Genomic DNA, 17,617 nt, shown 5'->3' with positions numbered 1-17,617 from the left:
GAATGCCACGACAGTAAATTGACACACCTCCATTAGTGAATTAAGTGTCAATATACAACCCTTGTTGACTTCCACTCATGACTCGAAATACATGCTACACTGCGCACTGGCAGCAATGTAGTTGAAGCTGTTTACTTCAGAACAGTTAGTCACATCAGACTGCTAATTCACCAATGTACTAGTTCAATGTAGAACCCTTGAGGAGACCTTATTTTATTAAGAATGTACATGGTGAAGTTTAGGGGCAGATATTTATGGTAAGATAGCTTTGTACTAACTACTAGCGACTACTAGCGTTCTACTAATAAGCCTACAGTATGTGCTAGTTAGCTAGCCTCCTATCTGGTTCAGAAAATAAAGTAGTTACATTTCACAAAAGTCAATAAATGTAGCATTTGAATGATTGTCTCATGAAAACAAGTGTAAAGATAACTATGGTAACAAAGTTACAGGTCATATTTGTTTAGAGACACGGCGTTCTGTCAGGTTTTCTATCTCGCCTGTGAGCTATCAGATTATTAGCAAGTTGCTAGTTATGGCATTTTGATTTTTACCAACTCTTCCTTGTGTTGCAGTATCTTTATGAACCAAACAATGTCTACTTTTAGTTTTACTCAATGCTACTTGCTACCATGAATTCTGACAAGACCTACTATCAAACTGTTGTATAGAGGGAGTAAACTCTTAGAAAAAAGGATTCCTCCAGGGTTCCTCCTTGTATATTATAAGAGATCTTGGTGTCCTAAATGGGATGTCTCTGATAGTCTGATAGGGAAATCCTCTGATGTACAGTTCTACATAGAAATTTTCAGGGTTTTCCAAATGGGATGAACTGAGAAATCCTTTAGGGTTCTAGGTTTAACCATCACATCTAATAGTGTTGACCCTATTTTTGAAATCGTCTATATTTTATTGCTCCTATTTATTTTTAGAAACAACACTGTCTGGCCTTTTTTTTTTTTTTTTTTTTTTTGAAAAAAAAAAAAGGAAATCAGATTTCAATGCCTTTTGGGTTCTACTCCTGACGTCTACAGCCATGTTGCCTGAAGTGGCTCATCTAATAAACTTCAGTTGTGCTGACTCAGCTGAAATATTACGCTATAATGCCCATTAAGATGAACGCAGGGATTTTCCTAAGAAAAAATTACCTGCGAAAGTCAACAAGGGCATGCTAAAAAATGATACTGTAACGCAGCCCTGATCTTGTCTTTATTTAGTATCTTCTATCCGCTTTCCTAAAACTTCCCATTGCAGATGTCGAACACCTCTCAACCAAGGAGAAATTGCAAAGGGAAGTTGACAAGTGGTCGTTAAACCAGTACTGGAACACAGGGTACCGACTAATGGTACTTCACAGCCTCTAACATGCCAAAACAGACACTTACACACCTTTCCATAAGAATAAGGAACACTCTGATAATAACAGTCTGATGTGCTACTCTGGTTTCTCTCGGGACCAATTAACACATTTTTAAAAAATATACTGTTATTATAGTTTATTTTCCACCCTTCTCAAAACATTTTCATCTTCTTCCTCACCTCCTTGCTGTTAATCATCTTCCTACTTCTCGCTTCTCCCTCGTCCCTCATTTCCCAATCTTTCAGTCGCTTCTTCCTTATGGGCTTTTTCGTACTCTCTGATGAAGATTCATGATCCTTTTACCTCCCGAGTCTCCACACAGTGCCCTACAATAAATTCACAGCCACACAGCGTTCCAACTACACACTCTAACTCCGGCAATAAGTAGATCAACAGATTGGATTGAAGACTCGGATTGGGTGTCTCCAGGGCTTTGATAAAAGGGAGATCAATTGCAACAAATACTGAGCCTGGCATGCTGAAATTGAGATCATCTTTGGATCAGACTTGGCTAGCTGGTCTATGACTAAGGAGGAACTCCCACCTGACAGCTAATCTTTCGTATGGATATAAAAAAATCATGGTTAGAAGAAGGTATGAACAAATATCACACTGTAAGTTAACAGAAGCTTAAAAATCTTATGTGCTGCTTTAGCAAATAGCATTTGTTATTACCATGGTCTTATAATTCCATGACATCAATGGTGATCCTCCCTTAAATCAAGAGTGGTCCTCCCTAACATCAAGAGTGGTCCTCACTAACATCAAAAGTGGTCCTCACTAACATCAAAAGTGGTCCTCCCTAACATCAAGAGTGGTCCTCACTAACATAAAAAGTGGTCCTCCCTTAATTAAACAGTAGTCCTCACTAACACCAAGAGCGGTCCACCCTAACATCAAGAGTGTTCCTCCCTAACATCAAAAGTGGTTCTAACATCGAGTGGTCCTCACTAACATCGAGTGGTCCTCACTAACATCGAGTGGTCCTCCCTAACATCAAGAGTGGTCCTCCCTAACATCAAGAGTGGTCCTCACTAACATCAAGAGTGGTCCTCACTAACATCGAGTGGTCCTCACTAACATCAAGAGTGGTCCTCCCTAACATAAAAAGTGGTCTTCCCTTAATTAATCAGTGGTCCTCACTAACACCAAGAGTGGTCCTCCCTAACATTAAAAGTGGTTCTAACATCGAGTGGTCCTCCGTAACATCAAAAGTGGTCCTCACTAACATCAAGAGTGGTCCTCCCTAACATCAAAAGTGGTCCTCCCTAACATCAAAAGTGGTCCTCCCTAACATCAAAAGTGGTCCTCCCTCAGTTAAAGAGTGGTCCTCCCTATCATCAAGAGTTCTGTTGTTTTAAATGTACTCTATAAATAAAGCTTGACTTGACTTAAATCAAGAGCGTTCCAACCTGACACCGTAGATTAGTTAATCATGTATTCATTATGAGAATAAGGGTTGCAGGTTTGTGCTCACTGTGGTGTTGTCCCAAATCACCCTCCAGCATTTCACCTTGGCTAGGGACTACGCCTTAGACAGAGAATAGTGAAAAGGATTTAAGGCCTTTTATTGGAACACAGCCAGGTCCACCAATGTTCATTGCAATTGATCCTTTTTTGTAGTCCTCACAGACTTGACCGTAATGTGTGTTTGAGGTGCTGCGTTGTTTTAAAGCACATCTCGCATCATCATCATCACACAGCTCGATGCACAGAAGCCGCAAGCACAGAACGATGACTGGAATAAATAGAGGTACAAATAGAAATATACAACTCATGGCACGAAAGTTTACAACAACACACACCTGCAACGTTGTCGTGCTTTTCAAAAAGGTCTACATCCCCCCTACCACCCAACTGTCCCCACCCCGCTCCCGTCTCATATAACAACCCTACAACCCCCCTGTTTTTTTGAAAGTTAGGAACGTAAACAAAAATAAAGATATTCAATCTTGTTGAATATACAATTTGACATTAGCAGCTTAGCGAATGGTAACTTGGCACTGCAGAATTGAGTACTTTGTAGTGTAAGGCCTTCAGAAATCCTCACATGGATGAGATTTCCTGATATCTGGCAACCTTAGAGTGAAAAATGCCCTTGTAGGGTCTGTCCCAAACGCTAGCATTCTTACTATAACATCAGCCATAAAAACAAACAAACAAACAAACAAAAAAAAACATCTCAAACACAAGAACACAGAATTCATCTTATCAAGCTTTGTGGATGTTACAAAGTTTTTCTCACAAACAATAATGTGCTACCCATAATGCTTTGTGAGTGATGTTAGCAAATGTAAAATTTGAATGATTGTTTAGTAAAATAAATAAAGTCTAACATTAGCTAAGTGATTACAGACACTTTGCTCTGTCAGGCTTTAGCTGAGTTTTTTTCTCGCTAGTCAACCATGAGCTAGCACACTCTTAGCTAGCTGCGGCAGCTGTACATTATTTTCATTTTTAGGGATCCTTCTTTGCGTTGAGGTATTTCTGTGAACTAAACAATGTCTACTTTGTTATGTTTCGCAATGGTGGTTACGAGCAAACTCTAGCGTCTGGGACTTCGCCTCAGTGTATTCGAAGGCAGGACTTTGTTTCGGCAAAACGTTCTCACGATTGCAGCTGGCTCATTTGAAAAATGAGAAATTTAGGGGTCATATGTTTTTTACTTACTATTTCAGTCATAGGCTTTTTACAATTCCTCTGAATTTTTACAAAATACTTGCAATCAATTGTCTCAACCATTGCTACCACAATGAGAAAACACCTTGATAATGGCTGCCATAGCAAATGGCTGACAGTAACCAAGGCAACATTTACCAGGTGACTCTCAAAGGCTGATATCAAGGACTTTACCCTCTGACCTCATGAAGTGTGAAGGATGTTAAAGGGCAAGAGCTGCATAAAGAAAGACTGGGCTTTAGATGGAGTGTGTGTGTGTGTGTGTGTGTGTGTGTGTGTGTGTGTGTGTGTGTGTGTGTGTGTGTGTAGGATCAGAAACTCTTTATGAAACTGTAGTTCCATTCAGCTTTCCAAAGACACTGAACAAGAGACAGTGTAACAGCAATAAAAAATAATAACGCACCATTTTGAAATCATGAAATCAAAATCCGCTGAATATAACGTTTGAACTGAAAGCTGAAAAGGATGGATTTTGATGAAAATTGAGCAAAAATAAACCAATGTGATTAAAAGGTCATTCATTTCTTCCTCTCCTGGCTTTAGAAGTGGTCAAGTGGGAGTGTGTAAATAAAGAGTCTAAGTAGTAACACGTTAAGAAAAGTCCTGAAAGAAAAAAAATCACTGTAAGAATTTCCAATCTTCCTGTTTGGACCATCCGTCCAGTATTGGTCAAAAGGGGGGGGGGCGGAGCCTGTAACAAAAAGGGGAGTGAGGCCATCAAGAAATCCAGTTTCTTGAAGGTTGTGTGGCCATCTGCAGCCGGAGTGAGGAAACGGTCGGGGGCGTATCATCAGGGCGGAGGCGGAATTTGGACTCCTAACAGCTCGTACGCGAAGATGTTCCAGAAGATGGCGAAGAGTAGGAAGGTGACGAAGGAGAAGACGAGGACCCACCACGAGCACTGCTTGTGCAACGACTCCTCGTAGCTGCGCAAGATAAGCAGGCCCATGCTGATCCCCACCACGGCACCCGACAGGTGGGCCATGAAGCTTGGCTGCGGCCCTGACGACGGCAACGGCGGCGAGAAGCGCAGCCACACCGCTCGGCCCACCTCTGAACTCACTACGGCAGAGAAAATGAGAAATTGAATTGATTACTTATTAGTTACAACGAAGTTAAAGTAATTTCCTTGGATGTTTCTACAGTCAGTGAGGCTTGCGCTTGAGACATCTCCTGAACAAAATAATAGCTATTAGAGATATAATGAAAGCCCCGGGTGTCCTGAACAAAATGAGAGGACCATTAGTTAAGCTTCCGTCAACTTTATGGCCACGATGGTAGTGATTAACATGATATTGGGGTGCAAACATATTTGCAAGATTTGCTGCTGGCAGGTTGTTTTCCTCAAATTGACCTTTTGCGATAGAAAATTCCATTATGTATTTTGTGGGGGATAAAAAAAAATATGTCTTTTTATGTCTCGTGAAAGTAAAAAGATAGAAAAAGTCATATTACTGAGAAACTGGAATACCGTTTGGCCTGACGATTTTCAAGTGGTGGAAAGGTTACAGCTTTCTCCAGCCGGCACTGGAGACTCTTTCCATACATGTTCAATTAACATCTCCACAATATCAACAGTTATACGTTTTTCGTTGTTAAATACCAACGTGCTGCGATGGACTGGCACCCTGTCCAGGGTGTACCCCGCCTTGTGCCCGATGCTCCCTGGGATAGGCTCCAGGTTTCCCCGTGTCCCTGAAAAGGATAAAGCGGTATAGAGGATGGATGGATGGATGGATACCAATGTGACCAACCAGCGCTGTCGTAGAAGTTTCCCTAAAATGAACGCGTGTTAAAACAATTACATGTTCGCCTTATCGCCAAATGGTGGGTTATACAAACCGAACAGACACGACCTATGGACCACTGATTAACATTGTCCAGGTTCTTAGCATTCTTTTGACCACAATTACGTCCAAAGACAGAAATAAACCTTGCAAAGCATTTATCTCAATGATTAGACTAAAGTAGCAACTTTTGGGCAATATTTGCCGCAAAAACACGATGGCTTATCATCCAGAAAGCATCATACCCATGGTGAAGCATGGTGGTGGTAGCGTCATACTACGGGGTTGTTACTGTTCAGCTGGGACTGGGGATTTTCACACAAAACCTGCAGGACTCAATTAGACAGCTGAAAAATTTGACCTTCCGGCACGATAACGACTTAAAGCACAAATCCCAGTGAACTAAGGAATGGATTCAAAAGAAGGAGGTCGATATTTTGGAACGGCATAGAGTCAGAGCCCAGATGTAAATCCTACGGAAAAGCTGTGGAACTGTAAACCTGAAGAGTGCTTTACTCAGGATATTTCCCTCACAGTCGGATCATTTTTGACGGAAGAGTGGAATAAATTGGCCAAATCAAGATGCATTTGGTTAGTTAGGAGACTCTCCCTAGAACGACTGAGTGCTGCATTACAAGCGAAAAGGATTAGTCAAGGGTTGTGCCGCCAGCTTTTACTCATAAAAAAAAGAACCATTTCTGATTGTTTTTCACTTGAATTTTGTTGGTAGATGACATTAAAGGTGGAAAAAGATTTGATAGGATTTACACACAAAAAAAACCTCTGACATTTTAACAGGAGTGTGTTGACTTTTTATATCCGGCAGACACTCTACTCTAAACATGGCCTCACTTCCTGCTTATTTCAAAGTATGAACTCACTATATCAAAGAGAGCGAGAGAGAGCGAGAGAGAGGTAGAAGGAGAACAGGAGGGGAAGAGGCTGCGTACTGCAGAACTATTGTAAGCGTTAATGATAAGATAAAGAAATATGCAATTATTCCCATAGCGTTACTATTAAAACATAATAATCTTTCAGTGCGGATCAATACCGATCATTATAGTAATCCTCAGGCGCACACGTAAGGAATAATATAAACCTGCGAAAACGATCAGAACTGCTGTTTTGAAAACAACAACGACAAAATGTCAGATGTCAGCGCTGTTGTATAATACAGCATAGTTTAGTCGAGGACTGCCGTTTAATTCCCGTGAAATACCGAGGACATCCGGAACACATCTCCGTTATTTAGAAATACGAATGCTGACTCGGACTCGCGATAACCCGGGCTGAAAAAGTCCCACAAGTAATCTTGTAATCTCCATTGGGATCTGCTGAGACGTTTAGAGGATATCTGATGAACCAAAAGTAATATATATATTTTTTTTATCTGTATTGATCCAACAGTCTGGGGTCAGAGAAACAAGGGGGAGGGGGGTGAATACGTGCTACTCCACTGGAGCATACAGGGGTTAAATAAAACCCTGTTCAAGGGCACAACGATGGTTGTCGGAAGGGGGAGGTTTCCGTGGTTATAATTAGCACACACATCAAATGCCAAACATAAAATTAGAAAGAAGGCGGCCACGGAACAGTGTGATAGGAGGATCGTGTGAGTCATGTGATATCCCTACGTGCAGCATCGCACCTTTACTTGCGTGAGGATCTGGCTGTTACTGATGAATGATGAACGCTTTGGAAGGAAATACTAGTTTCACGGGCATTCCATAACATGCAATGCGACTCTAAATGGATAAAAAGTATGAGGTGCCTTTATTTAATAGAAAAGAAAAAAATAGGTGTTGGCAAATAGTGTCTCCGCTTTGCCTTGGGCCGTATCGCACCACACTATCGTTGATTATTTTCCTGTAACACGGAAGGCCAATCAAATCCGTCCCGGCCAGTTAGTGACACTTACTGCAAACCAGCGCGAGGATCATCCGCAGTAACTTGTACGGACACTTCATCCCGGCCCAGTTCTGAAATACACACGCACGATGGTTAGTGAGGAAAGTGCATACTCATCCATGTGTTTGTGTGTGTAAAGTGATGCTGAGATCAAAGCTATTCATGATTCATGATGGAATAAAATAAACACTCACATACACAGACCATATGCAACTGAAGTGACTCACTCTGCTACACTCTCCAGCTTTATTTGGCACAATAAATGTTACATTTGGAATGGCTCTGAACACAGAGAGCACACACACACACACACACACACACACACAGACACACACACACACACACACAGACACACAGACTGTGATACAACTCCGACTCGAGACTGTGATACAGCCCCGACTCGAATCTGTGATACAGCTCCGACTCGAGACTGATACAGCTCCGACATGAGTCTGTGAATTAGCTCCGACTCGAGTCTGTGATACAGCTCTGACTCGAGTCTGTGACACAGCTCCGACTCGAGTCTGTGATACAGCTCCGACTCGAGACTGTGATACAGCCCCGACTCGAATCTGTGATACAGCTCCGACTCGAGACTGATACAGCTCCGACATGAGTCTGTGAATTAGCTCTGACTCGAGTCTGTGACACAGCTCCGACTCGAGTCTGTGATACAGCTCCGACTCGAGACTGTGACACAGCTCCGACTCGAGTCTGTGATACAGCTCCGACTCGAGACTGTGACACAGCTCCGACTCGAGTCTGTGAAATAGTTCCGACTTGAGACTTTGATACAGCTCCGAGTCGAGTCTGCAATATAGCTCGGACTCGAGACTGTGATACAGCTCCAACTCAAGTCTGTGACATAGCTCCGACTCGAGTCTGTGACATAGTTCCGACTCGAGTCTGTAATACACTCCGACTCATGACTGTGAGACAGCTCCGACTCGAGTCTGTGATACAGCTCTGACTCGAGTCTGTGATACACTCCGACTCATGACTGTGAGACAGCTCCGACTCGAGTCTGTGATACACTCCGACTCATGACTGTGAGACAGCTCCGACTCGAGTCTGTGATACAGCTCCGACTCGAGTCTGTGACACAGTTCCGACTCGAGTCTGTGATACACTCCGACTCATGACTGTGAGACAGCTCCGACACGAATCTGTGACACAGCTCCGACTCGAGACTGTGATACAGCTCCGACTCAAGACTGTGACACAGCTCCGACTCGAGTCTGTGATACAGCTCCGACTCGAGTCCGTGATACAGCTCCAACTCGAGTCTGTGAAATAATTCCGACTCGAGACCTTGCTACAGCTCCGGGTCGAGTCTGCGATATAGCTCGGACTCGAGTCCGTGACACCGATTCGAGTCGAGACTGTGATGTACATAGTTCTGAGTCGATAGCTCTCAGCCGAGTCAGAGCTTGTTGCCTGCTTCCATCATCTTATTTCTTTCTTCCCCATCAATGTGCTCCGGGTGTTATACTGTTTGTGTCCTCAGCCCGTCTGAAAGATGGATATGAGCTGCCGCTACTCTGATATTGCTACGGATTACAGCCATGATTCTTGGATGAGCCTTAATATTTCTGTGGATTTTGTGAAGCTGGAACTCCATATGATTGGAAACGAACCAAGGAATTAATATTTGATTGTGCAGATATGTTTTTTTTTAATAAACATGATGTCAATCCACTGGATATGCGAGCACAATATTAGACAAAAGGGAAAAAAAAGCAGGCAGGAGCTAATACTTTTTCACAAAGTGTGTACCCAAGATTGTTTGAGAGGTGACAGAGTCATTTGGTCTCCAGGGAAACGGGCTGAAAGCAAACAAAATGCATCTATGCCATCGCATTCTCTCTCTCTCTCATTCATTCAGTGATGCACTCGTAGTTGTTACGGCGGCTAGGCTTGGTTACCATGACGACGTTGGCAAGATGGGCAGAGCAGAGTGCGTAGACTCCTCCAGAGCCACCGACCACCGGCGCTCGCATATCAGTGATAGAGACAGTGAGAGAACCTGCAGAGAGAGAGAGAGAGAGAGAGAGAGAGAGAGAGAGAGAGAGAGAGAGAGAGAGAAAGGAAAAGTGAGAATGAGAAAGAGTGATAAAAAGAGAGAAGGAGGGGAGGGATATTGGGAAAGATAGGGAGTGGTTAGCAGAGAGAGAATGTGTGTGTGTGTGTGTGTGTGTGTGTGTGTGTGTGTATGAGTGTGAGAGAGATGTCAGTAGCTGAAGTATTTTACTCTCCACCCCATAATTCAGCCAATCCACCAAAGCTGATCAACCGTTCCCATGGCAACAAATGCCTCCATTATCGAACAATGAGCATGATTCTGTTGCCTACAGCGCGTTTACGCAGATTTGAAACATGACCGGAGATCTCACAAAACATCAACAAGCTGATGACTGCGCACTCGGATGTGGAGCGGAACACACACACACACACACACACACATGCTCGTCTCATCCATCCTCATCAAAAGTGCATCAAGATATCAGCACATGGCGGTAAAATATTAAATCCGTCTTCCTCTTCTGTACACAAAAAGCTTCTCTCACTCTCACGTTTCCTCCTCACACTCCACGTCCTGGACCAAAAAAAAAAAAATCGTACGTCGGTATTCGACCGTAAATTTTGGCACCGCACAACACATGGAGGCAAATGCAAATGTATATCACATGCTGAAGCAAGCACAGTAAATAACCTTGCAGGAAAATACATAATCATCAGCTGTGATAATTACATATTGACCTAGCATACACTGTGTGTGTGTGTGTGTGTGTGTGTGTGTGTGTGTGTGTGTGTGTGTGTGTGTGTGTGTGAGACAGATGTCTATAAGCAGCATGTTGTGCTGTGCTGCAGATGCAGGGCTCAGCACTCACTCACTCTCTCTCGCCATCCTTCTGTCTTTCTGTCTACCCTCTATCTGTGTCTGTCTCTCTATCTGACACTATATCTCCATTACTTGTTCCTTTCTCCTCTTCTCGTCCTCAGAGTGTGCAAAGTGTGTAAACGTTTGTATTGTTGTGACGAGTGTGTGTGCGTTTAACGAGTAGGAGATGACCTTGTCTGCGGCTCGATTATAGATTCGCTACTCTCTCAGATTCCAACACACACACACACACATACCGTAACACCACACTCATGGTACACATTCACTACAGCAGCACAGGCTGGTGTTTATGAGTTTGTGTGTGTGTGTGTGTGTGTGTGTGTGTGTGTGTGTGTATTGATTGTCCCAGTGATCTATGAGGCATAAATATGATGCTGAATTTAGTCAAAGTGCAGCCACAGCACAACCAACACTCTCTCTTTCACACTCTCTCTTTTTTCCTCTCGCTTTCACATACACACATTAATTACAATTACATGTACACACACACACACACACACACTCACCTGCCACCACTCCTGCCATATAGAGAAGGCTGATTCTCAGAATTCCGTGTACCATCTCCAGAGGAACGCCAATCATCAGCTGGAGTAGCGCATTAAAACCCAGCTGCTCCAACCTACACACACACACACACACACACACACAGATTCATGGCAAGAGTCAGGCTAAAATATCACACAAATACATGCGCAGAGGTGCACTAATCATAAGTCATTATCTTGCCCTCCCATTGACTGAATGGTTCAATGTGCTGAACACCGAGAAGCTCCATTCCGCTAAATCAGCCAAACTGTCCTCAGTCCTGATCCTCCTGGGCCCCTTTGTAGCTTCAAGACATTTAACCACGATAAGCACTGCCTCAGCACGGCAGCGGTTTGCTCTCTACCAGGAGGGACGCTTGGTCACACATCAGCACAATGCACACTCTTTAATGGTGTCCCTCAAGGATCAGTACTCAGTCCTGTTCATAGTGATGGTTAAGCGAGTTACCGCTATAACAGAACCCAGTTACTTACAGTTTTCTTGGAGGGCACGATGGCTTTGTGGTTAGCATGTTTTCCTTACACCTCCGGGGATGGGGGTTCAAATCCCGCCTCCATTCTGTGTGCGCAGAGTTTTCTTGTTCTCCCCCCGTGCTTCCTCCGAGTACTCTGGTTTCCTCACCAGTCCAAAGACATGCGTTGTAGGCCGAGTGGCATTTTCAAATTTGAATGGGTGTGTGATTGTGCTCTGTGATGAGTCGGCACCCCATCCAGGGTGTCCCCAGGGATAGACTCCAGGCTCCTCCCAACCCTGTGTAGGATAAGTGGTATAGAAAATGGATGGATGGATAATTTCAAGACACTGGTATTTCAACAAATACTGCAACTCGGTCCTGGACAGTCTTCCTTGTGGCTCAAGACTTTTCTGTAGTGAGATCCAGGAAGTGAAATGAATTTCCCCTGGATGCCTGTATAGGTGGGTTCCTGGCAACCTTCAAATGCAGACTGAGCACCCACCTCTTCAATAAGTGATTCTTATGACATCATAGAAAAGCAAGTAGTGTTCCCTCTTTTCCTGGTTCCTGAGTACAGGTTACTGTCTATGTGTTCCCTCTAGGTTCTCCGGTTTCCTCTTACCCACCACAAAAACATGCTGGCAGGAGCATTGGCAGCTCTACACAGCACCTTGGTGTGAATGAGTGTCAAAATTTGTGTGCATGGAGCCTCCAGAGACTAGCGACCCATTCAGGGGGGTTCTCTAGGCTCTGGATCAGCCATGGCCCTGACCAGGATAAAGTGGTTACAGAAGATTAAGCCTTAGCTTGTTGGTATCTTTAGACTCGGGCGGAGCTGCACTAGCATATAGCTATGTTTTTCAAATGGGGAACATAGGGCTTAGCCAACATATAAGATACATGTTTGTGTTTTGGAAATTTGGGCTTTGGGATCCCTTTAAACCATGTCTTCAAACTAAGGATATCCTGCAAGGCTGTTGATGTCTGCAGTGGAGTAAGCAATGGGATTTAGGAATGATTAGCAAGCAACAGGTACACCATCAAGATACCAATGGAATGGTTGATGAAAATGCTATATCATTGCTATATCAGCAGCCGACTGAGTCCACTGGGCGATCATGAAAAAAAAACCACCAGAAAGCTTGGCAAATAGTCCTAGCTACCCAAGCTACTGATTTGTCTAAATTTGTCCTAAGAATTCAGGACGTCTCATGCGCAGCATATGAGCACGAGCCGGGCGAGTACAGATGTCAACATCCGTGTAGAAATGTGTATTCCTGATCCAAATCCAAATTGGCAAACTACCACCATGCTAGACTAGTCTGTGCACACACCAGTGTGTAAAACCGTTCCACCAGGGTTTAAATCTCCATCTGTGTGTTCACGTGGCCGAGTTCCGACCCTGCTGGCTCGAGTTGTGCTATACTCCAGTGTGTATGTGTGCATTTGTGCGGTAGTGCGACACACTAGTAGTCAGATCGAGGTCAGAGAATTCCCTCTTGATAAACTGGAGGATCCTGTGTTTTCTCTGTAATGTACACTGTGCTGCAGTTTTCTGTATTGATGCTTTATTTATTTTTTTCTTTAAAGCAGTTTTCTTTTTTTAATTCAGTGGCGTAATGTAAATCAGACTGAAATGTGCATGCGGCCAGAAACGGAGTGAAATGGATGTAGCTGGGATCAAACGAAAGGGTGGGTACGGTAACACGAAGATTTACATTTACATTTACATTTATTCAGTTAGAAGAAGCTTTTATCCAAAGCGACTTACAAATGAGACAATACAAGCAGAGAACAATACAAGTCGTGCTACAATACAAGATCCATTAATTGAGTTCCAGAAGAAGCAAAGTGCACAGAGTAGAGGTGTAAGTGCCAGAGTAAATTTATTTATTTATTTATTTTATGGGTTATGGGTTGGTTAGGTGTTGACGGAAGAGGTGGGTCTTTAGTTGTTTTTTGAAGATGGTGAGAGATTCTGTGGTCCGGATTGAGGTTGGAAGTTCATTCCACCACTGAGGAACAGTTAGTGTGAAGGTTCTTGAAAGGGATCTTGAGGCACTCTGAGTAGGCGCTACTAAGCCTCGGTCGTTGATTGATCGCAGATTGTGTGAGGGAACGTAAGCCTTCAGGAGAGAGTTGAGGTAGGGGGGTGCTGTTCCAGACGAGGTCTTGTAGGTGAGCATCAAGGCGTTGAATTTGATACGGGCGGCTACAGGAAGCCAGTGGAGGGAGATGAAGAGGGGTGTGACATGGGTTCTCTTGGGCTGGTTGAAGATGAGGCGTACTGCTGCATTCTGAATCATTTGAAGGGGTTTGATGGAGCTGGCTGGGAGGCCCGAGAGTAGTGAGTTGCAATAGTCCAGTTTTAAGATAATTCATGATCAAAACACGGAAATAGTTGAGGGTCCAAACCGGGAGATACAACAAGACACAAAGAACGCGGGAAAGTAAAATTTGGACTTTTTGATACAAAAGCATCGTAATGTATTCTGATCCATAGAACAGTGTAAGAAAATTAATCAAGGTGTGACACGGAACAGGTGAAAACATTAGGGTAATCGACCGTTTATAAGAATGGGGGCTTGGAGACAGGACCAAAACCAAAACAAAAGCAAATAATCTAGGCTTATTATCAATACTGTGACTATTTCAACAACATATTACTTTTATTTATTAACAGTACTGACTAACCATTCTCATCTAAAGGGGTGTTGAGATGTTTTGGGAGCAAATCAACCGTTGCTTATATGCATTTATTAATGAGTAAATGACCTGAAATTAACCCCCCACCCCCCACTATAATTTTAATTAAACCATTCCTGGAATCATTTATTTATTTATTTATTTATTTTAATCCACTTTCACCTAATTTCAGGCATGAGTGTCATTTCCAACCACAAACCCGCACAGCGACGACATCACTACTGTCGGCTCACTACAACGACAAGCTGAGCTTTTTTTTTTTTTTTTTATGCTCGAGCACAGAGCAGTTTGTGCTTTCTAACACTAGCGCGAATGTGCAAGGCCGACAATGAACCTGACTGTGACAACACACTCGCAGTCTGACAGCTCGGTTAGCATACACATATTTTTGTAACCTCGACTGTGTCTCTGTCTGCTTTTCCCAGCAGTCAACTGTTAATAACTGCTTATATTATGTATTGTGTTATACCTGAAACAGCATTTTGGAAAGTCTTAATGCTCCACTTTTCCAAGGCAGCAAATCTCTTCTTTGTGAAAGTAAGCCCATAATTCAGTTCAGCAAAGTGCCACATTCAGAGACAGCAATTTAAGAATAAAGATTCTGAAGAGCACTTTAAACACTATAAACACAAACACTTGCTTTTATGCCCGAAAAAAAAAAAAAAATCAGGGATAGAAAATGTGGACTGAAGAGAGATAAATTTCTTTATATTATATTATATCATATTTGGCAGAAAAAAAAATTCTGTCAAATATAATACAAAGCAAGATAAAGGCAAGAGACAATTTAAATATAACTACTGCAATGATTGTATTAATGAAAATCCAGCGTTGAAATCAATTTAATAATAGTCTAGCGTAATTGCTGCATCTTGCAATTATCATACTGTATGATTAATTCACTGCAAATTTATTCCATGATTCAACAGCTTATAAAATAAAATGGCACTTGATCCAGAACATCCTATTATTTTGCATTAATTTTTTTTTTTATCTCACACACTGATCAATAATTGACTACCTCATTCATCTGTTGAATCATTAAGATAATCCCACTGCTTTTGTTGTTTCAGTGCACTCTCCTGTAAAGAAAAAGTGCCAGGATTTGAAGGATACGCTGACCAAGCGCTCATCTACTACACTTACAGCTTGCACCATGTGTAGCTTATAATGTTATGCAGAAACAATTTAGTCCTCAATATAAGCAATATAATGTCTCAGGTTAGGATGCTGTCAGTTTCTCCTCACTACGTATATATAACTAAACCAATATGTTTACATAATTGTTTGTGTTCGCCGAACAGTTAAATCGAGCTACTTCATGTTACGTGTCTTAATCAGTTGCGAAGGTAACTCGCTAGATAGTATGACATATCTAGCTTGCAAGGTTATTCAACTTGATCTCTGTTACAAGATATGTTTATAAAGCCTGATTTATTATTAAGGCCCTATTTTTTATCTATATACATAACGTAACAACATCATTCCATTAACTTGGTTGAGTGTAAGCCATCTTGTTCGTCCTCATTTGTTATACTTATGGCCAGATTTTGAACAGGCATGTGCAGATGGGAGTAAAACAGCACATCAGCAACAATCTCGTACCTTACTTTTGCCCTCGGGTTAGGATCACGCTCAGATTTGGCACCAAATCTTGTGCTTTTATCTATACTGGTAGCAGATTGTGAGTAAATGAGCATTGTTTGTATAAAAAAATTGGTGTGTACAATGACTATCACAATCTGCCAAGGTTCTTACGATATCAGAATATGCACATTTTTAATAGCAGGCTAATCTAAGCAGCGAAGAGATCGAGCGTGACTAACTTCTGTGACTCGGAAGCATCACAGCTACGGTACTCAAGTCCTCGATTCTCAGACCTCCTGCTGTTTGCAGAAACAGCTCCGTGGATGATGCCACCTCTCTTTCTCAATCGCACGGACATTTCGCGCCGCGTTTGAACATATGTACAAGCAGAACGCTTGCAGTATGTGCTGTTTTTCTGATTACGGCTCCCACTTCACGGTACTGTCAATCCTGAAAGCATGGCCTTGGGGGAGCCTGGAGCTTGGCTTGCTTGTTCGTTGTTCTGCAAACAGATGCTGGGTTTCTTGGCGGCGTTCGCTCAAAATGTATTCCTTCAGCTTGCAGGGAAACCCCATTTCAGTGGGAAACCATTCCAAAGTGATTCATACATCATGTCTTGTGTGCATTGGCAGAACGCATTGGAAGGATACCAAACCCTAAAGGATTCTTTCTTTTTTCACTCTACTTTTAACCTGATTCCTTCCCAATTCTATCCGTTACAGGTCTCTCCCCGTGAGGTTACCAACCACCCGACACCATCAGGCAGCCTGACACATTTGCAGAGCGCTGGCTGCTCAGTTTTAGCTAGGCGATATAGCAAATGATCTCAAAAGGCTTCAATTTAACTTGAACGCTGGCAGAGGTGCTTTTCCCAGCAGTCCTCTCGAGATGACAAGTGGTGTCTTGGTTCACCCCCTTTAAAAAAAAAAAGAAAAAAAAGAAGAAAAAAAAAGAATAATAAATCCTGGATTTTAAAGCCCTCAGTACTCTCCTGCTCTGCTCCTCTGGTTCTTCGTCTGAAGCTTTCTGCACTTATAAATAGTCTCACTTGGATGCCCTAACATTTTTCACGTCCAAGAAACTGCTGCTGTAATCGTAAAGATTGCCACGCAGCTCCCAGTACTATTTATGAAAAGTGCACACCTAACAACCTCCTTTCAACACATCTACGTACGTATCTGTCGAAGTACAATTTTCCTTTTCACAGTTTGGCTGTTTAGAGTAGCAATCAAATCCCATGATCTCATGTCACCCAGAAGAGGATGGGTTCCTTTTTCAGTCTGGTTCCTCTCGAGGTTTCTTCCTCATGTCATTTCAAGGTTCTGTCCTGTTGTTGCCTCTGATTTGCTCATTAGGGAACTACATCTACTAACAGTACCTATGTTGATCATGTTGGAATTGCATCAATATCAACACTGCATACAGAATTCCTTTAATCCAGAGTCCTCATAATGGTCTGGTTTGAATGGCGTCGAGCAGATTTGCCGTTATCTACAGTAAGGTCTGACACACTTTGTAAGTATGGCCATTAACTGAGGAGTAGAATCATGTGGATTTGAGCAGGAAAACACCAAACCGACATCAAATCTGGTTCTCAATGATCAGGGTTGGATTCCAAGCTGCAAATTGACCCCATAATGTACCAAGAACCCTTTGTAAACCCTCATTTCCTATAGGAGTACAGACTG

General features: G+C 42.7%; 1 protein-coding gene across 1 annotated transcript in view; it reads right to left on the bottom strand.

Annotated features, from left to right (window-relative positions):
• Positions 1-968: 968 nt before the first annotated feature.
• rhbdl1 (rhomboid, veinlet-like 1 (Drosophila)) overlaps positions 969-17,617 on the bottom strand; it is a 32,996-nt gene continuing 16,347 nt past the window's right edge. Inside the window, exons 5-8 of the mRNA XM_053678118.1 lie at positions 11,143-11,255; positions 9,660-9,760; positions 7,745-7,805; positions 969-5,101 (exon numbers count right to left, since the gene is read on the bottom strand). Of these exons, the coding sequence (XP_053534093.1) occupies positions 4,830-5,101; positions 7,745-7,805; positions 9,660-9,760; positions 11,143-11,255 (547 nt within the window). The 3' untranslated portion in view covers positions 969-4,829. The remainder of the gene's footprint in view (positions 5,102-7,744; positions 7,806-9,659; positions 9,761-11,142; positions 11,256-17,617) is intronic.

The sequence above is a fragment of the Ictalurus punctatus genome, chromosome 1 (assembly GCF_001660625.3).
Source record: "Ictalurus punctatus breed USDA103 chromosome 1, Coco_2.0, whole genome shotgun sequence".
In the NCBI taxonomy this organism is placed as follows: Eukaryota; Metazoa; Chordata; class Actinopteri; order Siluriformes; family Ictaluridae; genus Ictalurus; species Ictalurus punctatus.
This window is presented reverse-complemented; position numbering and strand designations above follow the sequence as displayed.